The sequence below is a fragment of the Gigantopelta aegis genome, unplaced genomic scaffold (genome assembly GCF_016097555.1).
Source record: "Gigantopelta aegis isolate Gae_Host unplaced genomic scaffold, Gae_host_genome ctg1946_pilon_pilon:::debris, whole genome shotgun sequence".
NCBI lineage: Eukaryota > Metazoa > Mollusca > Gastropoda > Neomphalida > Peltospiridae > Gigantopelta > Gigantopelta aegis.
The window spans coordinates 5,341-28,389 of record NW_024532808.1 but is presented as its reverse complement, the minus strand read 5'-3'; the positions used below and the strand labels follow the sequence as shown (position 1 = coordinate 28,389).

Below are 23,049 nucleotides of genomic sequence, written 5' to 3'. Positions count from 1 at the left end.
AAATCCAAAGTCTCCTCATACTGTAACAGTTATGATAAAAGTGGATATATTTGTGAGTAGCTATGGTGTACAATAAATACATTTTTTGGTTATCAACATAGTCGGTTACTCGCGTTACAATTTGTCCGCTATTTGGTAATGGCTAAAAAAAAAAGATATTAAAGAAAAATAAAAGTCTTTAGATGTCAAACTTTTATTGAAAGAAACATTAGAAAACCACACAAATTAACTGGGTAAATATTACCAAGAAATTAAACTTACAACAAGTTAAACAATGAATAAATTAACCATTTTCGGGAATTAACGTAAATTTTTAGGAAATTGAATTTTGAATTAAAACAACACTTTGAAAAGAAGTAGAAAATCTGAAATGTCCATGACTGTTCGCAATATCAGGTTTGTCTAGAGCCGTAATCATTTTATTCCTCATGTAGAAAATGCTGTCGCTCTTGTTTGGCCATTTCCAATAACATCCTGCTGGTTCCATCACTGATACCAGACAGTCATTCTCCTGCAAGCCGATGTCAATCACTTCTACTTCTTTTTAGACTTTTGTTTTAATTCAAATTTCAATTTTCAAAACATTTCAAAACTTATTTTAAGTTTAATTTGTTGGTAATATTTACTCAGTTGATTTGTGTGGCTTTCTGATGTTTCTTTCAATAAAAGTTTGACATTTAAATACGTTTTGGCGAAATGCCTGAGCTACTGAGCCATAAGCGCTTTGTCGCGTAAGCCACAATGTTAATTACTTCCCTTTGTTTTAATCGACAATGGTTATACCCCTATAGGAACAATTGCTTTTTCGCGCCGAACCGTTAGGAAAAGTTGAGAATGCAGAGAACGCACATTATTAATATATTACAGTTAAATAGTAAGAAATAAAGAGGATAGAATGCCGAAAGCTAAAAAGAAGCCGTCGAGGGTAGTCACTGTTCGGAAAGAGCCGGTCGTAACGAGGAAACGGGGAAAGTCAGGGACGGCACTGCCACGAGTCGCACAAACGAATGAGGGGGTTGAACTTGAAAGTCGAAGAGCAGAGCGCAGATGGGACCATGGCGACCGGAATGTGACTGGCACAAGTGGGCCTAGCCCTACTGGTAAGGAACAACAAGCTGGTATCACTGAGATAAATTCAACAGCATTAATAGGTAGCCAGCGTTCGCCAAACGCGAATTGCCTCTTTGATGATACTAATACTGTTTTAGATATTGTAAATGATTCTGTGTTAAATGATTCGCAAAATATTGCTAGCAGTAGCAACCGCAACGCACATAGTACTCGGCTTAGTACTAGTAATTCGCGTCAGTGGTCAACTCTTGACACAATTGGTTCCTTTACACCAATGTCAATCAAGGAAAAAATCTGGCGCGGAGAGTAAGTTAATTTGGCAATACTACTTAAAAATCAAACTGATAATTCGCATGAGCTGGGTCCAATAATGTTTACAGTTAATGAGCTTGGCGTGCTGCAAGTTAACAAATCGGAACCGCAGAATAAAAAGATCACTAGCATAGTGGAGTGGACGAGTGCGTTCACGGTATTTATGAGCATATATTTGGAAGCTTTCCCGCATAGACATCAGGAACTGATATCTTATATGCACACAGTACATTCAGCAGCCCTGCGATTCAAACACATGGGATGGCTGGTTTATGATGAACAATATCGCATGAGGCAGTCACTGTATCCAAGTAATGATTGGGCCGAAATATATGTCCAGTTGTGGGTTCTGCACATCGTTAGCTACAGCAGTGTTGCTCACAACACACACACGGTTGTTGAAGATAATCAATCTAACAAGGTACAATTGAAAGGTTTGTGTTGGGACTACAACACAAAAACATGCAAGTATGGTGAAAAATGCAGGTTTAAGCATATTTGCGCACAATGTCAGGGTGCACACCCATCACAGGTTTGTTTTCGCCCCACAAGCAAAAGTGAAAAACCTAGGTTTATGTGAGAATTTTAACATGAATAACACATTATTACAGTTAGGAAAAACACCAATTAACGTGAATGTGTTAAGCGATTTGTTAGTTGATTATCCCAATAGGGTGGTGGCTGAAGAATTGGCGATCGGTTTTCGCAATGGATTTCCATTGCATTATTTTGGTGATCATGTAAAAATGGAATCGAGTAATCTGAGGTCCGTATAGCTAAAGAAAAAATAGACAAAGAGGTAGCATTAGGCAGGGTAGCAGGCCCATTCCTGTCACCACCATTTCAAAACTTGAGAATTAGTCCCATTGGTTTGGTACCAAAGAAGGTACCTGGAGACTACCGGCTTATACATCATTTATCGCACCCAGTAGGCAGTTCAGTCAATGACCACATTAATGATTTCAGAAGCATCTGTTAAATATTCTAATTTTGACGAAGCTATTAAAATGATCCAAAGACAAGGTAAAGGTTCTTTTTTGGCAAAATCGGATATCAAAAGTGCATTCCGATTATGTCCTGTACAACCGGACGATTTTGATTTACTAGGTTTTAAATTTCGGAATAAATTCTACTTTGATAAATGCTTGCCTATGGGATGCAAGGTGAGTTGTGCAATTTTTGAAAAGCTTTCCACTTTCATTCAGTGGGTAGTAGAGAAGAGACTTCCAGGAGCACAGTTGGTCCACTATATTGATGATTTTCTTTTTGTAGGAACAAATTCAGAAAATTGCAGACATGCTCTCAATACATTGCTCCAGGTTTGTTCAGAGTTAGGGGTCCCCATAGCGGAGGAAAAAACTGTTTGGCCTTGTAATACGTTAACCTTTTTAGGGTTGGAAATAGACACACAAAAAATGCAAGCACGGGTGCCAAGGGAAAAAATTGAGCAAGTCAATGAAATGCTAATTTTTTTCAAAACCCAAAAGAAAGTGACGTTAAAACAAATGCAGTCCCTGATTGGGTCCTTAAATTTTATTAACAGGGCAATACCAATGGTGCGGGCATTCAGTCGCAGACTCATTGACACAACGTGCAAGGTCCATAGACCCAATCATAAAATAAGGTTAAATGCACAGATCAAGGGTGACTTACATGTTTGGTCAATGTTCCTCCGCGATTATAATGGGATTTCTCTTTTTGTTGATCAGTGGTGGGTAGATAATGAACATCTACAACTGTTTACTGATAGTTCCGGGGCGCATGGGTTTGGTATATATTTTGATAGAAACGGGGCTTTCGGCCGATGGCCTTGTTCATGGAGGACAAATGGCCTAACAAAGAACATTACTCTGTTAGAGTTATTTCCCATTTTAGTAGCAATTAAGTTGTGGGGAAACACTTTGGCAAACAAGAGACTTTTGTTTAATTCTGATAATCAGGCAGTGGTCAATATTTTGAATACAAATACATCGCGGTCACCTGAGGTCATGACACTGGTTCGCAGCTTGGTCTTAGAATGTCTAAGATCCAATTTGTTTATCAGGGGACAATACACTGAGGGATGTCGGAATACAATTGTTGATGCTTTGTCTCGCTTTCAGTTCAAGAAATTCAGACGGTTGGCACCACAGGCAAAGAAGCTACCAACTCTAGTACCCCAAACTGTATGGGACATTTATGGGCTGAAGCATCCCGCTTATTAGATTGTTATATATCAGATAATACTAGGAAGGCATATAGCTCAGCTTTACGCGACTTCGCCAAGTTTAGAATTAATGGTAACATGCAAAACAACTGGCCAGCTTCTGTAAGCCTGTAAGCCAGTTAATGCAATATATTACGCACATGTCCTTGATGAACAGGTCTCGTACACATTTCAGCCATTAGCTGTGAACATAAAATGTATGACATGGTTGGCCCCACTAGTCACTTCCTCATACACAAAATGGTGCAAGGGTTACGGAAATCTGATAGACGGGTAGATACTAGAGCCCCAATTACAGTGAGTATATTAGGACAACTTCCTAGAGCATTGCAGGCGGTGTGTTCTTCTCGTTATGAGGCAGTACTGTTTCAAGCTGCATTTTCAGTAGCATTCTTTGCTTTCTTGCGGGTTGGGGAATTGGTGTTTACAACAACAGCCGATAATGATCGACCTCTTAGGGTGTCCGACATACGTATGGACACACAGTTTATGGATATTACGATCAGAAAATCAAAAACTGATCAAGCTGGGTCAGGCACTACACTTAGGCTTTCAAGCTTACATAATCCGCAGTGCCCAGTTCAAGCTATGCAAGCATATTTGCAAATTCGCTTTCGGCGTGGCGAAAATTTATTTGTCCATTTCAATGGTCATGTGGTAACACGCTGTCAGTTTGCAAAGGTTTTAAATAAGGCGTTGGTTTTTTTACATATAGACCAGAAAAACTTTCGGGCCCATTCTTTCAGGATTGGCGCGGCAACGGCAGCAGCAATGCAAGGGGTCAACCCAGACGATATTCAACGCTGGGGGAGATGGACCTCTAGTGCCTATCTTAAATACATTAGAATTCCATGGCTGTTTTGAAATGGTATTCATATTGATGCACACTGAGTTTTTTCAGATATCTGGGTGGTAGGTTCGTCAATTATCTACTGGGCTCACAGAAGAGCAGTCATCCGTCCACTGGGTCGCAACCTTGGTTTACAGAACTGTTAAGATTTCCTGGTTTGGTCAACGGGGTCTCAAGTGGAGAGCACTAGTACCAACGGTGGTCCAGAAGTTTAAACGATACTCGGTACCTGACATTACTATAGTACATTTGGGTTCAAATGATATTGTTGATAACTCAAGTAGAGATATGGGAAAAATGATTTTTCGTGGTTTAGGGGAGTTACGGGAATATTTGCCAAACACCAAAATAATTTGGTCAACACTTCTTCCAAGGCGCATATGGTGAGGGGCTGAATCATGGTCTGGGATTGAGAAGAAAAGAAAACGGGCTAATCGTTATGGTTTAAAATGGGTGTGTTGAAATGAGGGATTTGGAATTAAGCACGAGATTGTGAGTGGGGATAAAGGCTTATTCAGGGACGATGGGGTGCACCTGTCCGACGTGGGAAATGACATATTTTTAAACACATTCCAAGAGGGTTTGCAAGCATCCTTTAAAGGGCACATGAAAGTGTTTTATGGTCTTTGAAATGTGTGCTGTAACTTGTCTATAAAGGTATCTATAGTATGCACTAGTACGTTGTTAATGGGTGTGTGGTGTCCTCGTATAAACGAGTCCTGTGGCGGACTGGTGGTGACCGGGCGGATTCTCAACGTTGGGGACCCTCGTTCGAGAATGGTAACCTAAAAGTATTTGGGTAGGTGCACACCACCGTGCGTTGGGGTACACTCGTACGGAATGGGTATGAATACGTTCACGCTGGGGACCCTCGTGGACGGACAAGCCTTGTGTGGTTTTCATACTCATGCGGGGTGCACCAGGTGGGCCCTTTCCTTTGGACACCCTAGGAAGGGCACGGCTGTGTTGCCAGTGTGAACTCCGGCTGGAGTAGGCGCATTAGTCGGCGTCCGGTTACTGCAGGTCTGTTATATCGATTCGTTTTGATTGTTAAAGGTTAATAAACGCTACAGCCAGTTTTTATCCACTAATCTTGTTTTTTGCCTTATCAATTATTTAGATATACATATTGTGGGGTTACGGAATATTTAATAATTCATATTGTCTGTAATTTGTGGCATAAAGAGACAAAAACTGTTATGTTTCTTTAAAATCTATTTTTTTAGCCATTACCAAATACCGGACAAATTGCAATGCGAATAACCGACTATTTTGATAACAAAAATGTATTAATTGTACAATTTCAAAACTCTTATCATATAAAGATACCTAAACACCATAGCTATACACCAATACCTATATATCCACTTTTATCATAGCTATTACAGTATGAGGGGACTGGATTTTAAGTGTGTTCATTTTTTGTAACGCGAGTAACCGATGTTTACACATTCACAGTATGAAAACTAATCATAATATTTCCTTTTTCTATTTTTTTATAATATACATAGATTATTTAACTAATAAATAGTAATAAAGACAATAAGTGTTGAACGTATAATTATTAATCCTGAGCAAATCAAAAGAATTAGTATTGTAAAAATGTAACGCGAGTAACCCTGGAATTGCACCTATATATTTAGGCTTATTAGTCAGTAACTGGCAGCAAAAACTAACTTGGTATTAGTGAGAAGTATGTTGGCATAATTATTCATACACGGGTATTGTTCTATTAAAATAAAATGTTGGTGACTCGCGTTACATATTTTTCGGTTACTCGCGTTACACTTTTTGATGTACCCGTGTCATGTTTCATGTCACTATTGTGAACAATGTGTGGTTTCACTACTTGTAGTATATATTAACGTAGGGAAATATCAAATGTCGTTTGTTAGAAACAAGAAATAAATGATAGAGAGGAAAAAAAATAGCTATTTCAGTTACTCGCGTTACATTGTGTTAGGTGGTCTATTTGACCAAGAATTACAAACATAACATATCATATTAGGTAACTGCAGTGGGTGTATCATGTAGGTATTAGATATGCTATTACATATATGCAACCTGTATTTGATTGTATAAAGCATAATTTATGTATTACAGCCTTAACAAATATGCTTTTATTGTATTTATTTGTCAAAATAATAGGCGTTTATTCAGCATGCGATATCTTTTTGGCAACAAACTCAATGACAATCTTTTTTTTATCCATCAACTTCAGCATATTGCTGATCAAGAAACACATTCATTCATTAAAATAATTAATATTTAAATTCTGAATCTTTGTCCGCTTCGTCGTGGAATTGCCCATGATTATGTTATCTAAAATAACGAATGATGTTCTCACCAACGGGTGTGTAAGAGACAAATTTAAAACAACAATAAATGTTAAATTTATTGCCACAACCCTTGTTCTGCCGTGTGGTTATAGGTAAGGTTATAGTGGGGATTGTTTCTGCGACCCAGTTCAACAAAGAAGAGTATATTTGATCTAGGAGTATCCATACAGAATGACAATTTTTTTTAGAAAAATTACAAAAAACGCCAATGTTAATTATGACATTTATGATTGATGTATTGCGACGTGATTAGAAATCATCTACATGCATCTCATCTGCATGCTCAGCGACCACATGATAAAAAAGCGCCAATGGTGTACACAGCATAGAAACTGGGTGGGCGGGTGGATCGTCGGTGGTCTCGTGTAATCTTTCTTGGATAGGTCTTGTTGCATTTGGCGACGTCGAAATGAACGCCAAGTAAATGGGGTGGCACCAATATGACCAACAGAAGACCACTCCATATTGTTCACTGGTCAGTACTTCCGGGATAACATACTGGCACCGAGTCTTACTCTGTTTGTTCGCCGTGCTGGTCGACGGTTTGTGTTTGAAGATAGCAATGCTTGGGCTCACCGTGCATATATCGTAAATGACTACCTTCAGAAGCAAAACGTTACCAGAATGTCATGGACAGCAATGAGCCCTGACCTTTCCCCCATAGAGCACGTCTGGGACATGATCGGGAGACGTGTACGGTGACATCAACGGTCACCAGCTACTTAGGTGAACTTGGCCAGGCGCTGTAAGAGAAGTGGGGTAGACTTCCTCAAATCGTCGTTGGTAGATTGATACGTAGCATGCCACGTCGCATAAACGAATGTTTTACGAATCGTGGGGGTATCACCCATTATTGATAAAAAAAAAAAATGCACAGGTCATCCCTATCTTGTTTCAAGGTCGTTTGCAGCCACACGATCTGCTACCAACACGAACTGTTATATGTGTGTATATATTGTACACAGAACACAGTATTAAAGTTACAGTCTCTGGTTACCATATTATAATATCATGTACAAATATGAAATACAAGCTCAAATGCACTTTTAAAAAACTTGTGTGTGTTCGCTATCAACGGAGATCGTCAAATGTATACGCTCGATTCGTCGCCTGTGCCGCCATTGCTCGGCAAAGCACAAACGACAGTCTGTTGTCAGTTTCAGTTAACACGTGCGTTTGCGGATTTGAAATTATAGAGGTCATCTCAAAAAATGAATGTGTGTGGATTATATCTATTCGTGTGTATATATTTTGCCATTTATATGTAAGCATATAAAACTGTGTATACCATATGAAATTTAAAAAATATTGTGAGACAGTGAATTCAGGGCACCCCAACCCTGACACTGCCATTTTATATTCTGGGGACGATAAAAAATTTAAAAAAAAAAAAGAAAAAAGAAAAAGAAATGAGAAATCTTGCGCTGTACGAAGAACGTTCGGTTGAGGATACGGTGCTAGAGTCTTTCGTTAAAACCGGTTTGATCTTGCCAACGTATTATCGACAATCGTACCTTCCTATTTCAGAAATAATATTTTATAAAGTGTTAGTAGAACTTTCAAAGTTTAGTTTGTATAACACATTGAGCATGTATATATATATATATATATATATATATATATATATATATACTACTCAAAAGAATTTAAGGGTCAAAAATGTATAACCAAGTAAGTTTCAGAGTGTATTAGATTGATGATGTAAACTACACCAATTTTTTTATTTATTGTTCCATATTTACAAAAAAACACAAATAAACGTTACTGTATACAAGAAAGTCACATGACATGCTGTCAAAGTTGAAGGTTGTCAAACATGGATTTTACACATTAGAACATTCGTTTAATAGTGTGTGAATCCACCCCTGGCGCGAATACACTCGACACATCGTTGCCTCATGCTGTTGATCAGACGTCTGAAGAACTCTTGGGGAATGGCCTGCCACTCTGCCATAAGAAGTTGACCCAGATCATGAAGGTTGGCCGGAGGGGCATGGTTATCCCGAACTCTCCTGCCTAATTCGTTCCAGGCGTCCTCTATTGGGGCCAAGTCAGGCGAATATGCTGGCCAATCCATCCTGGCGATACCTTGTTGTCTGAGAAAGTCCGTTACCACCCTGGTGCGGTGGGGTCTGGCATTGTTATCCTGCAGAACTGCCCCGCCGCCAATCTGCTGAAGGCCTGGGAGAACCAACGGCCGGATAATCTCATTCAGATGGCGGATTCCATTCAGATTGCCATCCACCACATAGAGGGGGGTCCTGTGGTGGATAGAGATGCCGCCCCACACCATGACGCTGCTACCACCGAACCGGTGACGTTGTCTAACGTTAACGTCAGCGAAGCGCTCTCCAGGACGTCTGTAGACACGAACCCGACCGTCGTTGAATTGGAGACTAAACCTGGACTATCAGTGAACATCACTCGACCCCACTGAACACGTTGCCACCGCAGATGAAGCGTGCACCAGTGACGTCTGGCCGTTCTGTGACGTGGTAGGAGTTGTGGTCGAACAGCCTGGCGACGGCAGCGTAGATTATTGGCTCTCAGATGATTGCGTATGGTTTGATCAGACACTCGAGTTCCAGTCACAGTCCGCAGATTGTCACGTAATCGGCGTGCAGTGGTTGTGCGTTGACGTAGAGCCATATTGGTGATGTAGCGGTCCTCTCTATTTGTAGTGCTTCGGGGTCTTCCCGAACGTGGACGATTTCGAACAGAATTCGTTGCTTGGTACCGTTGCCACAGTCGGCCAACAACACTCTGACTGACACCAAGTCTCAGAGCAACATTTCTTTGCGTATTGCAATCCTGAAGCCAAGCAATAGCCCTTCCTCGATCTTCGATAGTCAGTTGACGTCGTACCATTGTCGAATTTGGAGTGTGCACCGTACACGAACGCAAGCTCCAATTATACGGAAATTCAGCATCGGGAACATGGAATACACGTGCAAAGCGTGCAAATGAAGCGCTTTGTGAAAAAGCAAGTTATGGGCACTTAGCAGACCTTTCGCTTTCTCCCTAATTTACGTGCAAATGTAAGCATGTTTTCGCCATTAGAACTAGTCGACAGTGTCAATGACAGTGGATTTTAATTCATTTATGAGTTGCTTAGACCCACTTTCGTCAAAATGGAACAATACCATGCGTGACATTATGGTCTAGCTAATATAATTGACATTCAGAAAATAATGTCGAAAATATCGTTTGACCCTTAAATTCTTTTGAGTAGTATACTACAGCAGACATTGGACGTTTTCACTTCTTAATTTTACGAGTGTTATAATCAACAAATTCAAATAAATATTATTTCGTATGGAAAGGGTAAAGTTAGTTTGTTTTGTTTAACGACATAAATGTTAGAGCATATTGATATATTAATCATCAGCTATTGGTTGTCAAACATTTGGTAATTTTGACATAAGATCTTAGAGAGGAAACGGGTATATGTGAAGGGGAAGGATATTGAGGGTCGAAACACTTACCTGCCCAAGCTAAACGAAATTAAAATATATTTTCTGGGGGAGCATGACGCCATATAAACTTCGCTCAGCATAGTCTGTAACCCCCAACCCCGCTAAAATCCCACTACATTTTGTTTTAGCAAGGGATCGTTTATATGCACAATCCCACAGACAGGATATCACATACCATGGCCTTTTATATACCAGTCATGGCACACTGGCTGGAACGAGCCCGCCGATGAGGATCGATCCTAGACCGACCGCGCAATTACCCCCCCCCCCTTTTTTTTAGGTCTAAGTAATGAATAGAAATAATATATAGTCTTGATAAATGATACGTAAATCGAATACACCGACCTCTTCCTCTCCTCTTAGAGCGTTACATAATTATTGGCACCCCCTTACATGTAACGCGTATGCCAACCGATGGCCACTGTTAAAATTTCAAGGCAAATCCACCACCGACTCCAGGAAAGATGTACCATACCTCTATGGATATAAATATGTTTTGGAGATATGAGACGACTCCTCAATCAAGACAATTAAATTTGTTCAAAATCACGTGAGAAGCTCAGCGCCTGCGTACATCACGCAAAGTCCCAGTTCTACTGGCGTCCCGCTAAATGAAGAAAAACAAAGCTGGCCATTGCGTTTGTAGTTGACCTAGATAATGTAGACAAACAAGCAATGCCAAACTATAGCGATGGGGTGGACCTTTTATGTACTAAACAGAACTGGATCATCCATTCTAAATGCTTAAATAATAAAAATAGTCCAGGGACTGCAGCTTTAAGAATGTGACATACCTTCATGACAGTTTCCATCACTATTTCTGTATTTTTTATAAATACACCGACAAGCTCCTCCAACACATTCAGCGAAATAATGTTGACGTCCACAGAGTACTGGTGCTAAACACGATCCCGTGAGGGTTTGTACTGTTGTAATAAATAACATGATATAGTGCATTAAAAAAGACATATAATAGGCAATAACTCTCTTCCCCCTCCCCGCAATACTAGATAAATACATACAGTAAATGATACATCCAGATTTTCTGATTCATAATATATATAAAAGCAATTAATGATTTTTCGTAAATTTAGAAATATGGAGTTCTATTAATACATCATAATACTTACATATCAACACAATATGGAAGTCATTTTCAGTATAACGTAATTCTTTATACAGACAATATAGATTTGAGTGAGATAACTTTCTAGATGTGAAATGACTTGTAATGTTTATAATAAAACGTATTGGATAGATTGAAAACAGAACTACACCACTTTTGTTGGAGGTTATCAAACAGTCGTTGTCTATATTTAATTATAAACACTTTTATACCGACGTACACACACAAACACGCACACGCACGCACACACACACACACACGCACACACATACATACATACACACAATGTCAAATAACAAGACATTTTGTAAATTTGGGAATGATATATAGGAATACATAATATATTAGATACTTTCTGAAATACAAATACTTTTATCCATTTGTATTTAGCAAATACTTGAAATAATTACAGTTTTCAATAAATACTGAACCGAGCTATTCGGGGTCTCTTCACTCATATACGTACTATAGTCCTGTTCAACGGATCCAATGTACTGCATGTACATGGAATGGTTACATGTATCCTAATCTTTTGTTATGCAAATAGCCTTAGTTATTTATAGGAGAACGAAACTGCATTAAAAAACTACAGAGATTTTTATAAAATGAAAATAAGTCAACTTCGTGCATTTTAGATGATGAATTGTATATAAAACCTGTCGGGGTTTGGGTTTGTGTTCATGCAAATGTAAAGAAAACAAGGGTTGAATAGGATTTTAAACGTAACATTTGCAAAAAACCTTAGGGTGTAAACAACTGCATAGGACTATAGTACACATTCAGATTGCTTTATGGTAATTAGTTTGTTAAACAGTCAACCTGTCCATGCTTTTAATAACCGTTTTGTACATGCAATGTATGTAATGGCAATTAAGTAAGTAGTCCGTATATTCTATTTAAATGCAAACTGTTCGCAATACTCCATAATAATATTATACTTTAATAATTCGTAGCATATATCCTTGTAATATAATTTTAAACCAGTAATGTTGATATATCATTGTATTTATTATGCTATCAATTGGTATGTACATCATTTTAAATAAACCATTTTAGCACTCTAGATTTATTGCTGAAACAATAGAGTGGTAATGAAATAAAATAATATAGTGAGAGAAACTATCGTGTGAAATGTTCTACTCACTTGTTGTCACCTTTGCTGAAGCACCAATTTGCTTATTCCCGCTATTTGCATCAATGATCGCTGTAACGGTCACTGTGTACGTCACTCCTGGGTTCAGATTTGTGATATTCGATGATCTCTGTGAACTGGCCTCGTTCTTAGTGCCGTCGTCTGGTGACCACGATATCTTGTATCCTGAGAGTCCATCAAAGTCACTGGCTTGATCCCACATCACAGTGGTATTCTTGCGGTATGTGTTCGTAAATGTGATGTTGTCTGGCATCAGGCCAATCACTACATTAATCAACAAATAACATTAAAGTCTCAATCAAAATTATACCTATATATTGTTCAAAATAAGTAAGGGGTATTTTAAAAGTAACAATATAACAGATGTTTTAATATTTGTCGGAAAAAGTAATAAGTGGCAAAGCAGAAACACTTATGTGTCAAGACACTGACAAAATGTTCAAACCAGTCGAGTGAGGTATGTCTGGAATCCGGGCCTGAATGTAACTCTGATATGCAACAAGGGTCGTTACTGTGAAAGTGAAGTCTTTCGTTCATGCATTAATAACAGGTAAAACCCATGCGAATCTGACGTGGTATGATCCCGATAAAACGTCCAATAGCCATTTGCGCTATCCTCCTGGAGATGGCATTGACGGTTTTTAAGACGTTGTCCAATGATGCCCCATACATATTCAATGGGTGAAAGGTCTGGGCTCAGAACTAGTCATGATGGTGTGTTGATGTTTTGTTGCTGCATGTACACAACGACCAGTCGACTACGAAGGGCGCACGATCCATGTAAGGATGTTGTCATGGTATATATAGAGGATAATAAAGGAGTTACCAGTTATTATAAAATTTATGTCCTGAGTGGAATAATTTTCAGTTGTCACGAGCTTTAGTGAGAAGAATTTTTTTTGAGTAAAACAAAATGGAATCAAAATGCTTGAAATAGACGAAAAGTCCTTGGATAATCAAAGTAGTGCAAAACAATGAAAGGCAAGAAATTAGAAAGCAATGAACGCCTGAAACAAAAAAGATAAGTGTGATCAAGAAATAGTTGTATAGGTGATGATAGTGATGATCAAATGCAAATTGATGAATCAGCTGAGATACGCACATCACGAGATGTAGGCAGTGGACATTTCATAATGAAGAAAATGTATATTGATTTGGATTGATGTAAAATGTATTCGTGCTTCAGAGCCATTGAGGTCTTGGCATTAAAATGTATAGTGGACGAGATGATGAAATAGAAGATGCCATAATAACGTATCGTGATGATGGATCCTGAAAGAAAGGGATTGGTTCTTTTATGGTAAAATGTGTCACAATTGATAGTGCGTTCCGTGCAGTTCCTTCACTTCCAATTGCCACTGAGAGTTGCCAAACTCTGGTTATCATGAAATAGCAATCTTAATTATTTTCTCAATACGTAGTGGTGTTTCAACTCATGATCTGTTCAATAAAAAACGTTTCGGATGATGGAGTCTGTCAGTCACAATTTTAGCATTGCACTTAGGAACATATCATATACCAGAGGAATTGATATGCAGTACTGAGCCTTCTCTTGTGTTTAATAAGGAGATGGTGGGTGTCTGTGCCGATATAGAAAATGGCATTGGAAACGACAAACTTTATTCTGCAGTCTTGGAGCCGTGATACAGTACGTGAACAATATATCGATGTGAGAATGCATCTTATAAACCATGACTTTGACAATAAGTCATGGAATTACAGTGACCAGTTTGATAAACATTTTTTATTCCTAAGCACAATGTTTGCCTGTGCAGTAGCAATCCATCACTGATTCTCTTGCTTGCATTCTACGACTAGTTCAGGTTGTTGATTGTATCCAAGTCATTATATTAGGAATGGCAATATTGAGGCAACAACTGATTGAGGGATTCTTGAGTCTGACATACCATGGTACTGTGAACTATAAGAAACTGATCACTGCTATGCAACATCTTTATGTAGATATGATATCCACAACATATCCAGCCACACTGTTTGACCTCTCTCAATCAGCTATGAATCTTGCAAATGGAACAATGATATTATCGTTTCATTGGAAACTGATATTTCTGATTACAGGGCTGATGTCACACAAGTAATTGGTATAATGCTACCAAAGCTTGCTGCAGGTTGGTTCCAACAAAGGGCAGATGTGCTTGGCTTTGACAAATTCAACCCACACAGTGATAGGCTTCTCACCAAGAAGAACATGACACCAATCAACAGCATGGACTCTGAGCGCCAAGTTGGACGGATTAACCATGAGCTGTCCGTAAGAGGAGCAAACAAAGCCCACTGGTAGCTCATCAATTGCAAAAGTTTTAACTTGATTGAACTCAAACCAGCAAATGCATTTCAAGGCTGCAGAAAAATATCCAAAAACGTTAACCAACTTGTAAAAGCTTGGAAAGAGGAACAGGATAAACTAGTTGAAGTAAACTGCTCAGCAAAATAGTGATAACTTTATAATTAATATTAGGTGAAACAAAGATTTACAAAAATTAAAATCTCTTGGTAGACCATTCACGTCTTCCAGTAACGTAAAAAACGATGTTGCTGATAGATCCAACTGAGACAATGAGAAAGACTCTACTTTGACGTTTGATACTGTCGTAATAGCTACTTATCTCTGACAACTCCCAATTATTTGTTTCTGCTAAAGGAGGACTACAAATCATTATCCATAGAAAACTATGTATCAAATCTGTGTTTTTATCTTAATAAGGTGCAAGCAAATGCAAGTGCCACCATGGGAGATTTTCAAATTGCTCTCAGTAAGTTAGCTTCTGAAATTACAGCAAGCAAATAATAAACAAACTGAAAAATCAATAATTTAAAGGTATTTTTCTCTACCAGTGTGCCTTTCAACAAACCAATAATAATAAATAATATATCTTTGAACCCATAATATTGTTTTGTCAATGTATTCTTCGCAAGAGCTATTTTCAATGCACAAAATGGCTATACCGTACAACTACAAAGTGAAGCACCTCAAAATAAAAATAAACCGCTAAAAGAGGTGCCCATTATAAGATACTGTAAACTCAAAATAGGCTTTAAATGTTTTGAAATCACAACTAAAGATGACCAAAGTATTTGGAGAATACGCACTTTAAAAAGTAAAAACTATAACAATGCAACTTAACTTTGAAGCTTTACGGTATTCTATCGATTATACTAAGAAATATACAGTTTTTAATAAATGATTCATACAATGTTATTAATCAGCGTAATATTATTTTCATAATGAGCTATTTAGATTAATTGTTTTTTAAATGTAAACATTATGACCAAACAACCTGGGAAAACAAACCTCCTTTACCTTCGGACCTAATGTACAGGTGGGTATCCTTAATAAAATCACCCAGGATGATGTACATTATGGTTATATATAATAATATAACCTCGCATTTCTAAAGGATGCAGGAATATAAAGTTACTTTACACCCCGTACCCCCGACACACGCATACACACCTATTATAAACTTATCTAAACATAATATGAATACATATGGTACATTACAACAGAATAAATTTACATAGATACATAGGAATTAATTACATGTATCTAATACATGGGGTTAACAGTGAAGCTAGAAGTAAAGAGAGAAAGTTTGTTATTACTTATGACTTGAAATAATAATTCCAAACGAATATACTGAATACATTGCAACATCATTCCTTAGTTTGAGGGCAGCAATGAATTATTTAAATTCTTGGATTGAACAGTAACACAATTTCTCTTGGTTTTCGTCTCTGATTTCAATAACCAGAGTGGGCTGAAGATAATAGTGTGGGAGCCAAATGAGATTTAATTGTTGCGAGAGTTCCAATAGGTTTGAGGTGGTTGTGGTGCAGATGGGCTCCAACTGACCACAGAAACCCAATTCTTAAGTACATCTGGTGCGGGAGTAAATAGGGGGCGCTACTGAAATTACCCTCAAAATGGGATTTAATTGTTGTGAAAGTTCCATCCAAAATTCGTTTGCTACTTGTTAGAGTATATATATTTAATTGTTGTGAAAGTTCCATCCTTGGACCCAAATGTAACATGTAGAGAATGCTCACCCGATTCAGAATTACCAATTTAAGAAAACAAATTTGCGGGAAAGTGCACTTAAATGCTAATTAGTGCTAATTAGGGATTTAATTGTTGTCAAAGGGGGCGCTACTGAAATTACCCGCAAAATGGGATTTAATTGTTGTGAAAGTTCCATCCAAAATTCTTTTGCTACTTGTTAGAGGACATCTCACTGAGCCCAAATCCACTACTTAAGAAAAAATATTTTGCGGGAAAGGCTACTTAAGAAAGACTCTAATTAGTGCTAATTAGGGATTTAATTGTTGTGAAAGTTCCATCCTTGGAACCAAATGTTACATGTAGAGTATGCTCATCCGATTCAGAATTACCAATTTAAGAAAAAAATATTGCGGGAAAGTGCACTTAAGAAGAGGTCAAATGCTAATTAGTGCTAATTAGGGATTTAATTGTTGTGAAAGTTCCATCCTTGGAACCAAATGTTAAATGTAGAGTATGCTCACCAGATTCAGAATTACCAATTTAAGAAAAAAAATATTGTAGGAAAGATAAGATAATGAGATAATTTAATAATATTGTAACTGCATTACGAAGCATGTCGTATATTGTATGCTGATGCCAAGATAATACGCATTAGTTAAAAAAAACATGCAAATGTGTATAGGTAATTCGTCATTTTTGCACTAGGCCTTTGACCGATCAACCTGATCTTTTTAATGATGGATTGACCTTATCTAGAGAGCTTTGCTTTCAATAACCGGAACCTGCACTTATCGAACATGGCCACTATTGCCAGCCATATTGAATATGGTTTCCTGTGAATAAGTCAAGAACGCTGACCCATCAGCCTTAAAAAATGTTTGGTTGATTGCTTTCAACTAGAAGGACTGCGATTTCAATAGTGCCACCACTCACAAACGATGGCCACCACATGTCAGCCATATTGAATTTGGTTTCCACTGGATAACTCAGGACTGCTTTAACTGATTGTCCTCAAAATTTTGTTGTGGATTATACTCAACTCCGAAAAAGTTACTTTTGCTAATCTGCATGTATCCCCCCTCATCTAAAAATGTCCACAGCATAGTGTAGGGGAATATGTAGCTAAAATAGGTCCCGTGGTAATTTCATATTAATTTTTGGAACCATCGACATTTATAATCATTATTGTATACAGATTCAGAAAAAAATATTGTTCGTTTTTCTGATGAATATCATGGTTATTTTGAGGTCACCAAAGGTCACCACTATAAATCTGTTAAAGTAAAATAAGGTGTCACTATATATTGTCTTTAAAATATTGGCATGTAGCATGTTAAAAGAAAGGAAACCATGTAAACTACACTAAAACATGCATACATATTTGTTTTGTTGTCGTGATATAGCAAGTTGAAGGGCGTGTGTGTGTGTGTGTGTGTGCGTGTGAAATATTCTAACTACCGGTATTAGATGTCATATTTGATCAAATTCACCACAAAGTTTGCACATTTTCTGTTAAAAAAGGGATATTTATTGTCTGTCAAGTAGGATCTATTCATTGCAATTCAAAAGTAGGGGTTGCACACACCTTTCAGCTAGTGTGTACAATGTGGGCATTGACTAAAGCGCAAGTAAGTTTGCTGAGAAATGTGTGTCATCTTGTCACTGTAAAATGGTTTTTTCAGACTACTAATTGAAGACCATCCATAAAGTTTTGTTTTGTTTTTTTCAAAACCAAGGTTTGCTTTTATCACCCCTGCTCCATATACGCCTTTTGTACATTTGTTCATTACTTCCATTCCCCCCCCCCCCCCCCCCCCCCCCCCTCCCGCGTGTTCAGGTGTAAATTGATCTTCCACGCTGAAAAGTAAATCGGACACAATTAGGAACATGGACTGCATCCATCTGACATCAATAAAATAATACATTTTGGCGTATGTACTCCCTCTTCTTGTCATGCCTGACACTCCCACCCCCCTCCCTTTCTGGGTAAATGTACTTTATAGATGGCCCCTTATTGCAAGACAAAATATATTAAAGTTGTTTTAAAAATAGTTAATAACAAATAGTTTTCGACCCGACAGCCTGTCACAATACAGCAAATACTAGTATGTCATAAAGGTGGTTTCACCCCTTGTACCGCCAGGATCTGCTTTTGTAACATACTGACATGTCTCTGCATAATAGAAAAGCCTTAAAACATGTGAACACCATTTCTTCAACGACATAAATGGAATTTTCAACATGCATTAATGGCCTACAGTAGAGTTGTCGACACTAACTTCTACCTCTCCGTGGGGGTCAGTATCTAACTGAGTCGGTAGAGCGTTTACCTGAGGTGCTTGAGTCGAAGGACTGAATCCTTTAGGCGAACCCAAACTCTGATTATTTTTTCCCCTGTCTCATCCAGTGCCCCACGCCTGGTACATCAAAGGAAAATTATAGTGGTTTCCTCTTAGATTATATGACCAAATGTTTGACATCCAATAGCCGATGATTAATAAATCAATGTGTTCTAATGGTGTCATTGAACAAAACAATCTTACCTTTCTAGCTCTATGTTACTCCAACGCAAGGCATGTGTCGATTTAGTTGGTAATGGCAATTATGGAACACTATTTTCCTGCATGCTGTATTACGGTTAAAAATACTTCCCGTGCTCTGAGGATGCTGGTCTGGTTAAAGCACATAAATCTGTATTAATATGTCTAACGCGGCCAGCGGCTACCTAAATCGGATCGCGAATCGCTAAAATACCTGTATTAAGCGGCCACATTAAATGTTTACTACTATACAAAAGGGATATTTTAACAACAGCGATAAGTTGCAGCAAATAACCGATCTTCACACCTTCAGAAATACTAATAGCCGTTCAGTCCCGACATCTCTACTGTGTGTCAGTTAAGAAAATATGACTCTGCAATGAATCTAATTGCCTCTGGGCAGGCTACGCTTGACATTTGTAGATTCACTTACTATGACAATACACCACATGAAGTAGGAATTAAATAATTAAATAGAAAAAGAAAACAAACTTGCTGAGAACGATTAATTTAATACATTCCTTTTGCATTTTTTCTGAAGGAGACACGTCACAAGTTGATTTAAAGGCAACTGTGAAGCACACATCCGTTGATTAGCAGTACAGACGGTAAAACAAGAAATAACAACAAATGTTTTAAAGACTATATATGTGGCAACCTGTAATCAGCGGTCACTTGTCTTAAGCGGCCACTTTTATCTACTCCCTTTTGTGACTGCTTAAGACAGGTTTGAATGTACATTCAAATACGTTTGGCATTGACATACAACGGGTAGTCCAGGATAATTATGAATATCTGGTTGAGATTCAGAATGCCAACTTCCGTTTTCACTAGACACATTGAGTAATGAAGAGACAGCATCACAAAAACAGGAATAAAAGAGAAATCATGGTCACATTCCTCTCAGGGGTGGTACTCCGTGGCAAGTGATTATCGTAGAATATAACCACGAAATAATCTCACCTTCATCAAAACCATACCATTCAAAAATTATTCCTGGTACGTGTGACTCATATGCCTTTCAAGGTTCATGCCTGCAATATGTGAATATGAATCCTGCGAATGTTTTCAACATAATTAAATATGTAAGTCACTTTCCCAAAAAGAGATAAGGTGGACATGACCCTTCTCCAATGAACAGTGTTTTTGGCATTAATTCTGATGCTGCCCTTGAAATACTAGTCTAGTATAAACTATGTAAATCTTTAATGTTAGCTATTTTTTAAAAAACACCCATGAAATTGTCATTAAGCAATAAACTACAAGATGTGCAGCCAAAGTGGCCATTTTGAAACATGGCTGCCACAACAATCACCGAATAAATCTCCAATGTTCCTATTTCAAAAACATTTCCTAAGATTGTCCTAAAATGCAAAATGTCATGTTTCTATCATCAAAGACACACATATGTCCTTGATGGTGATGAATCGGATGATGATGTCAATATTGAGCGAAACCTTTTAGTTGAAATGCACACATAATATTTAAGAGCAGGTAATATAGTATGCTCACTATAATACAAAATGTCGTATATTCCCTTTATTTACCCAAGAAACAGAGATAATTTAGGCACACATAAATTTTATAATATAAACTAAATCCGCATAGGTTTTTAGAAGAAAACAAAAGAGACTTTTTAAAACTATATTTTATTAAAAATGGCTATTAACATGTTTTATGACCCTGTATATCATATTCATACATAACATTGCTGCATTAGAAAAAAATGTAGCGGGTTTCCTCTAATGACTACGAGTAAGAATTACCAAATGTTTGGCATCCAACAGCCGATGATTAATTAATCAATGTGCTCCTGTGGTGTCGTTAAACAAAACAAACATAAATACATAATATTGACTTATCTGTACAATACTCACCACAAGCTATCCAGTGATATACTACATGTCCATGTTCTAAAGAAACAAACACCTCTCACATTGATGCTATAAGTCGATTTTGGGTACTAGTATGACATTGAACAATGTCAAAATTACCTTGACCTTCATTAGAAAAAATGTAACCATATTTTCTTTTGTAATCTACATACTATAACAATTACAATCGTGGACGGTTAAAAAAAATTACATTCAAGTGCCATTAGCAGTTAAAATATATTGAATTCAGTTCCTGCAAACCAGAGACATGCCATTTTTCCACATGACGGATATAGGCTACAACCACACCCTTCTAACATTTTCTAACCGGGTAATATTCACAGATTGTTAGTGACCTTGTTGCTATATGTGCAAATATCCATGTTTAAGAATATTTAATGGCTCAGTCCGTTTGCAATCAAAAGTTCACCGTTGCCTCATAACAAGGGGCCATTGAAATATTACATAACGCTCGGGGTGGTGGGGGATGTAAGTCTAATATGTTTTCTTAAGTAGTGGCTTTGGGCTCAGTGAGATGTCCTCTACCAAATAGCAAAGGAATTTTGGATGGAACTTTCACAACAATTAAATCCCTAATTAGCACTAATTAGCATTTGACCTCTTCTTAAGTGCACTTTCCCGCAATATTATTTTCTTAAATTGGTAATTCTGAATCGGGTGAGCATACTCTACATGTAACATATGGTTCCAAGGATGGAACTTTCACAGCAATTAAATCCCTAATTAGCACTAATTAGAGTCTTTCTTAAGTAACCTTTCCCGCAAAATGTTTTTTTATTAAGTAGTGGATTTGGGCTCAGTGAGATGTCCTCTAACAAGTAGCAAAAGAATTTTGGATGGAACTTTCACAACAATTAAATCCCATTTTGGGGGTAATTTCAGTAGCGCCCCCTATTTACTCCCGCACTAGATTTACTTAAGAATTGGGTTTCTGTGGTCAGTTGGGGCCCCTCTACACCTCAATCACCTCAAACCTTTTGGAACTCTCACAACAATTAAATCTCACTTGGCTCCCATACTATAATATCTACCGAATTGTTTTACTCGTGTGTACATGGAGTCAAAGATCAGTTATATTTATGTCAGTAATGGGTATAAATCCCAAAACAACATATATACAGAGTCAAATTAAAAACTTCACAATAGTTTCATCTTGGCTAATTAGCAAATATGACAGAAGAACGTGTTAAATAAGATAGATAGATATTTTTTATTGTATGTCGTCCAAAGAAAGAATAGGAATAAATGTTGAGTCAAAATCTGTTCGATGCGCCCACAGCAATCGTCAAAACCACAAACAATCAAAATGGTACTTCACAAGCAGGGTCGTCTGATGAAATCACAGGTTCAGTAGCGCGTATGCCCACTATATGTACCCACAACTGCAAGGAAATGCCTCCTCATCGACTGTCTGATGCGTGTAAAGACTGCATTAGGGATACGGCGCCATTAATTGTTCCACTAATGTGGCACCAAGATTCTGAAAAGTCTGTGGAGGGTTCCTGAGAGTGCACAGGTGTCTTCCTAGAACATCCCAGATGTACTCGATGGGATTCAGGTCAGGCGACCTTGAAGATCAATCCATGGCATTGATACCCGCGTTCCTCAGGTAAACTGTTGTCAAGATCGATGGCTGTGTGGGGTCTGGCGTTGTCATGCTGAAAGATCAGGCCTGGACCATGAGCTGCCATGAAGAGCACAGCTTCCTGGGCCAGCACCTGGTTGCGGTATGCAGCAGCGTTGAGGTTGTCACTGATGACAAGAAGTCGAGAACGTCCATTGCCACAGAAAGCACCCCAAACCATTACACTTCCGCCTCCGAATCTGTCAACTTCACTGACACAACACTTAGCATAATGTTCATCACGTCGTCTCCAAACTCTCTGCCTGCCATCGGCAAATCGCAGTGTGAATCTTGATTCATCACTAAACACGACTCTATTCCATTCCCTCTGAGTCCATTACAAGTGGCGTTGTCCCCACAGCCGATGTTGTCGTCGATGAAATTGGGTCAAAATGGGTCCAACATATGGGCGCCGGGCGTAGAGGTGAGCGGTTCG

General features: G+C 38.1%; 1 protein-coding gene across 1 annotated transcript in view; it reads right to left on the bottom strand.

Moving 5' to 3' along the window:
* The window catches only part of LOC121391202, a 53,681-nt gene extending 30,887 nt beyond the window's left edge, over window positions 1-22,794 (bottom strand). Inside the window, exons 1-4 of the mRNA XM_041522903.1 lie at window positions 22,668-22,794; window positions 14,733-14,894; window positions 12,525-12,797; window positions 11,049-11,180 (exon numbers count right to left, since the gene is read on the bottom strand). Of these exons, the coding sequence (XP_041378837.1) occupies window positions 11,049-11,180; window positions 12,525-12,797; window positions 14,733-14,894; window positions 22,668-22,794 (694 nt within the window). The remainder of the gene's footprint in view (window positions 1-11,048; window positions 11,181-12,524; window positions 12,798-14,732; window positions 14,895-22,667) is intronic.
* Between the last annotated feature and the right edge of the window lie 255 nt (window positions 22,795-23,049).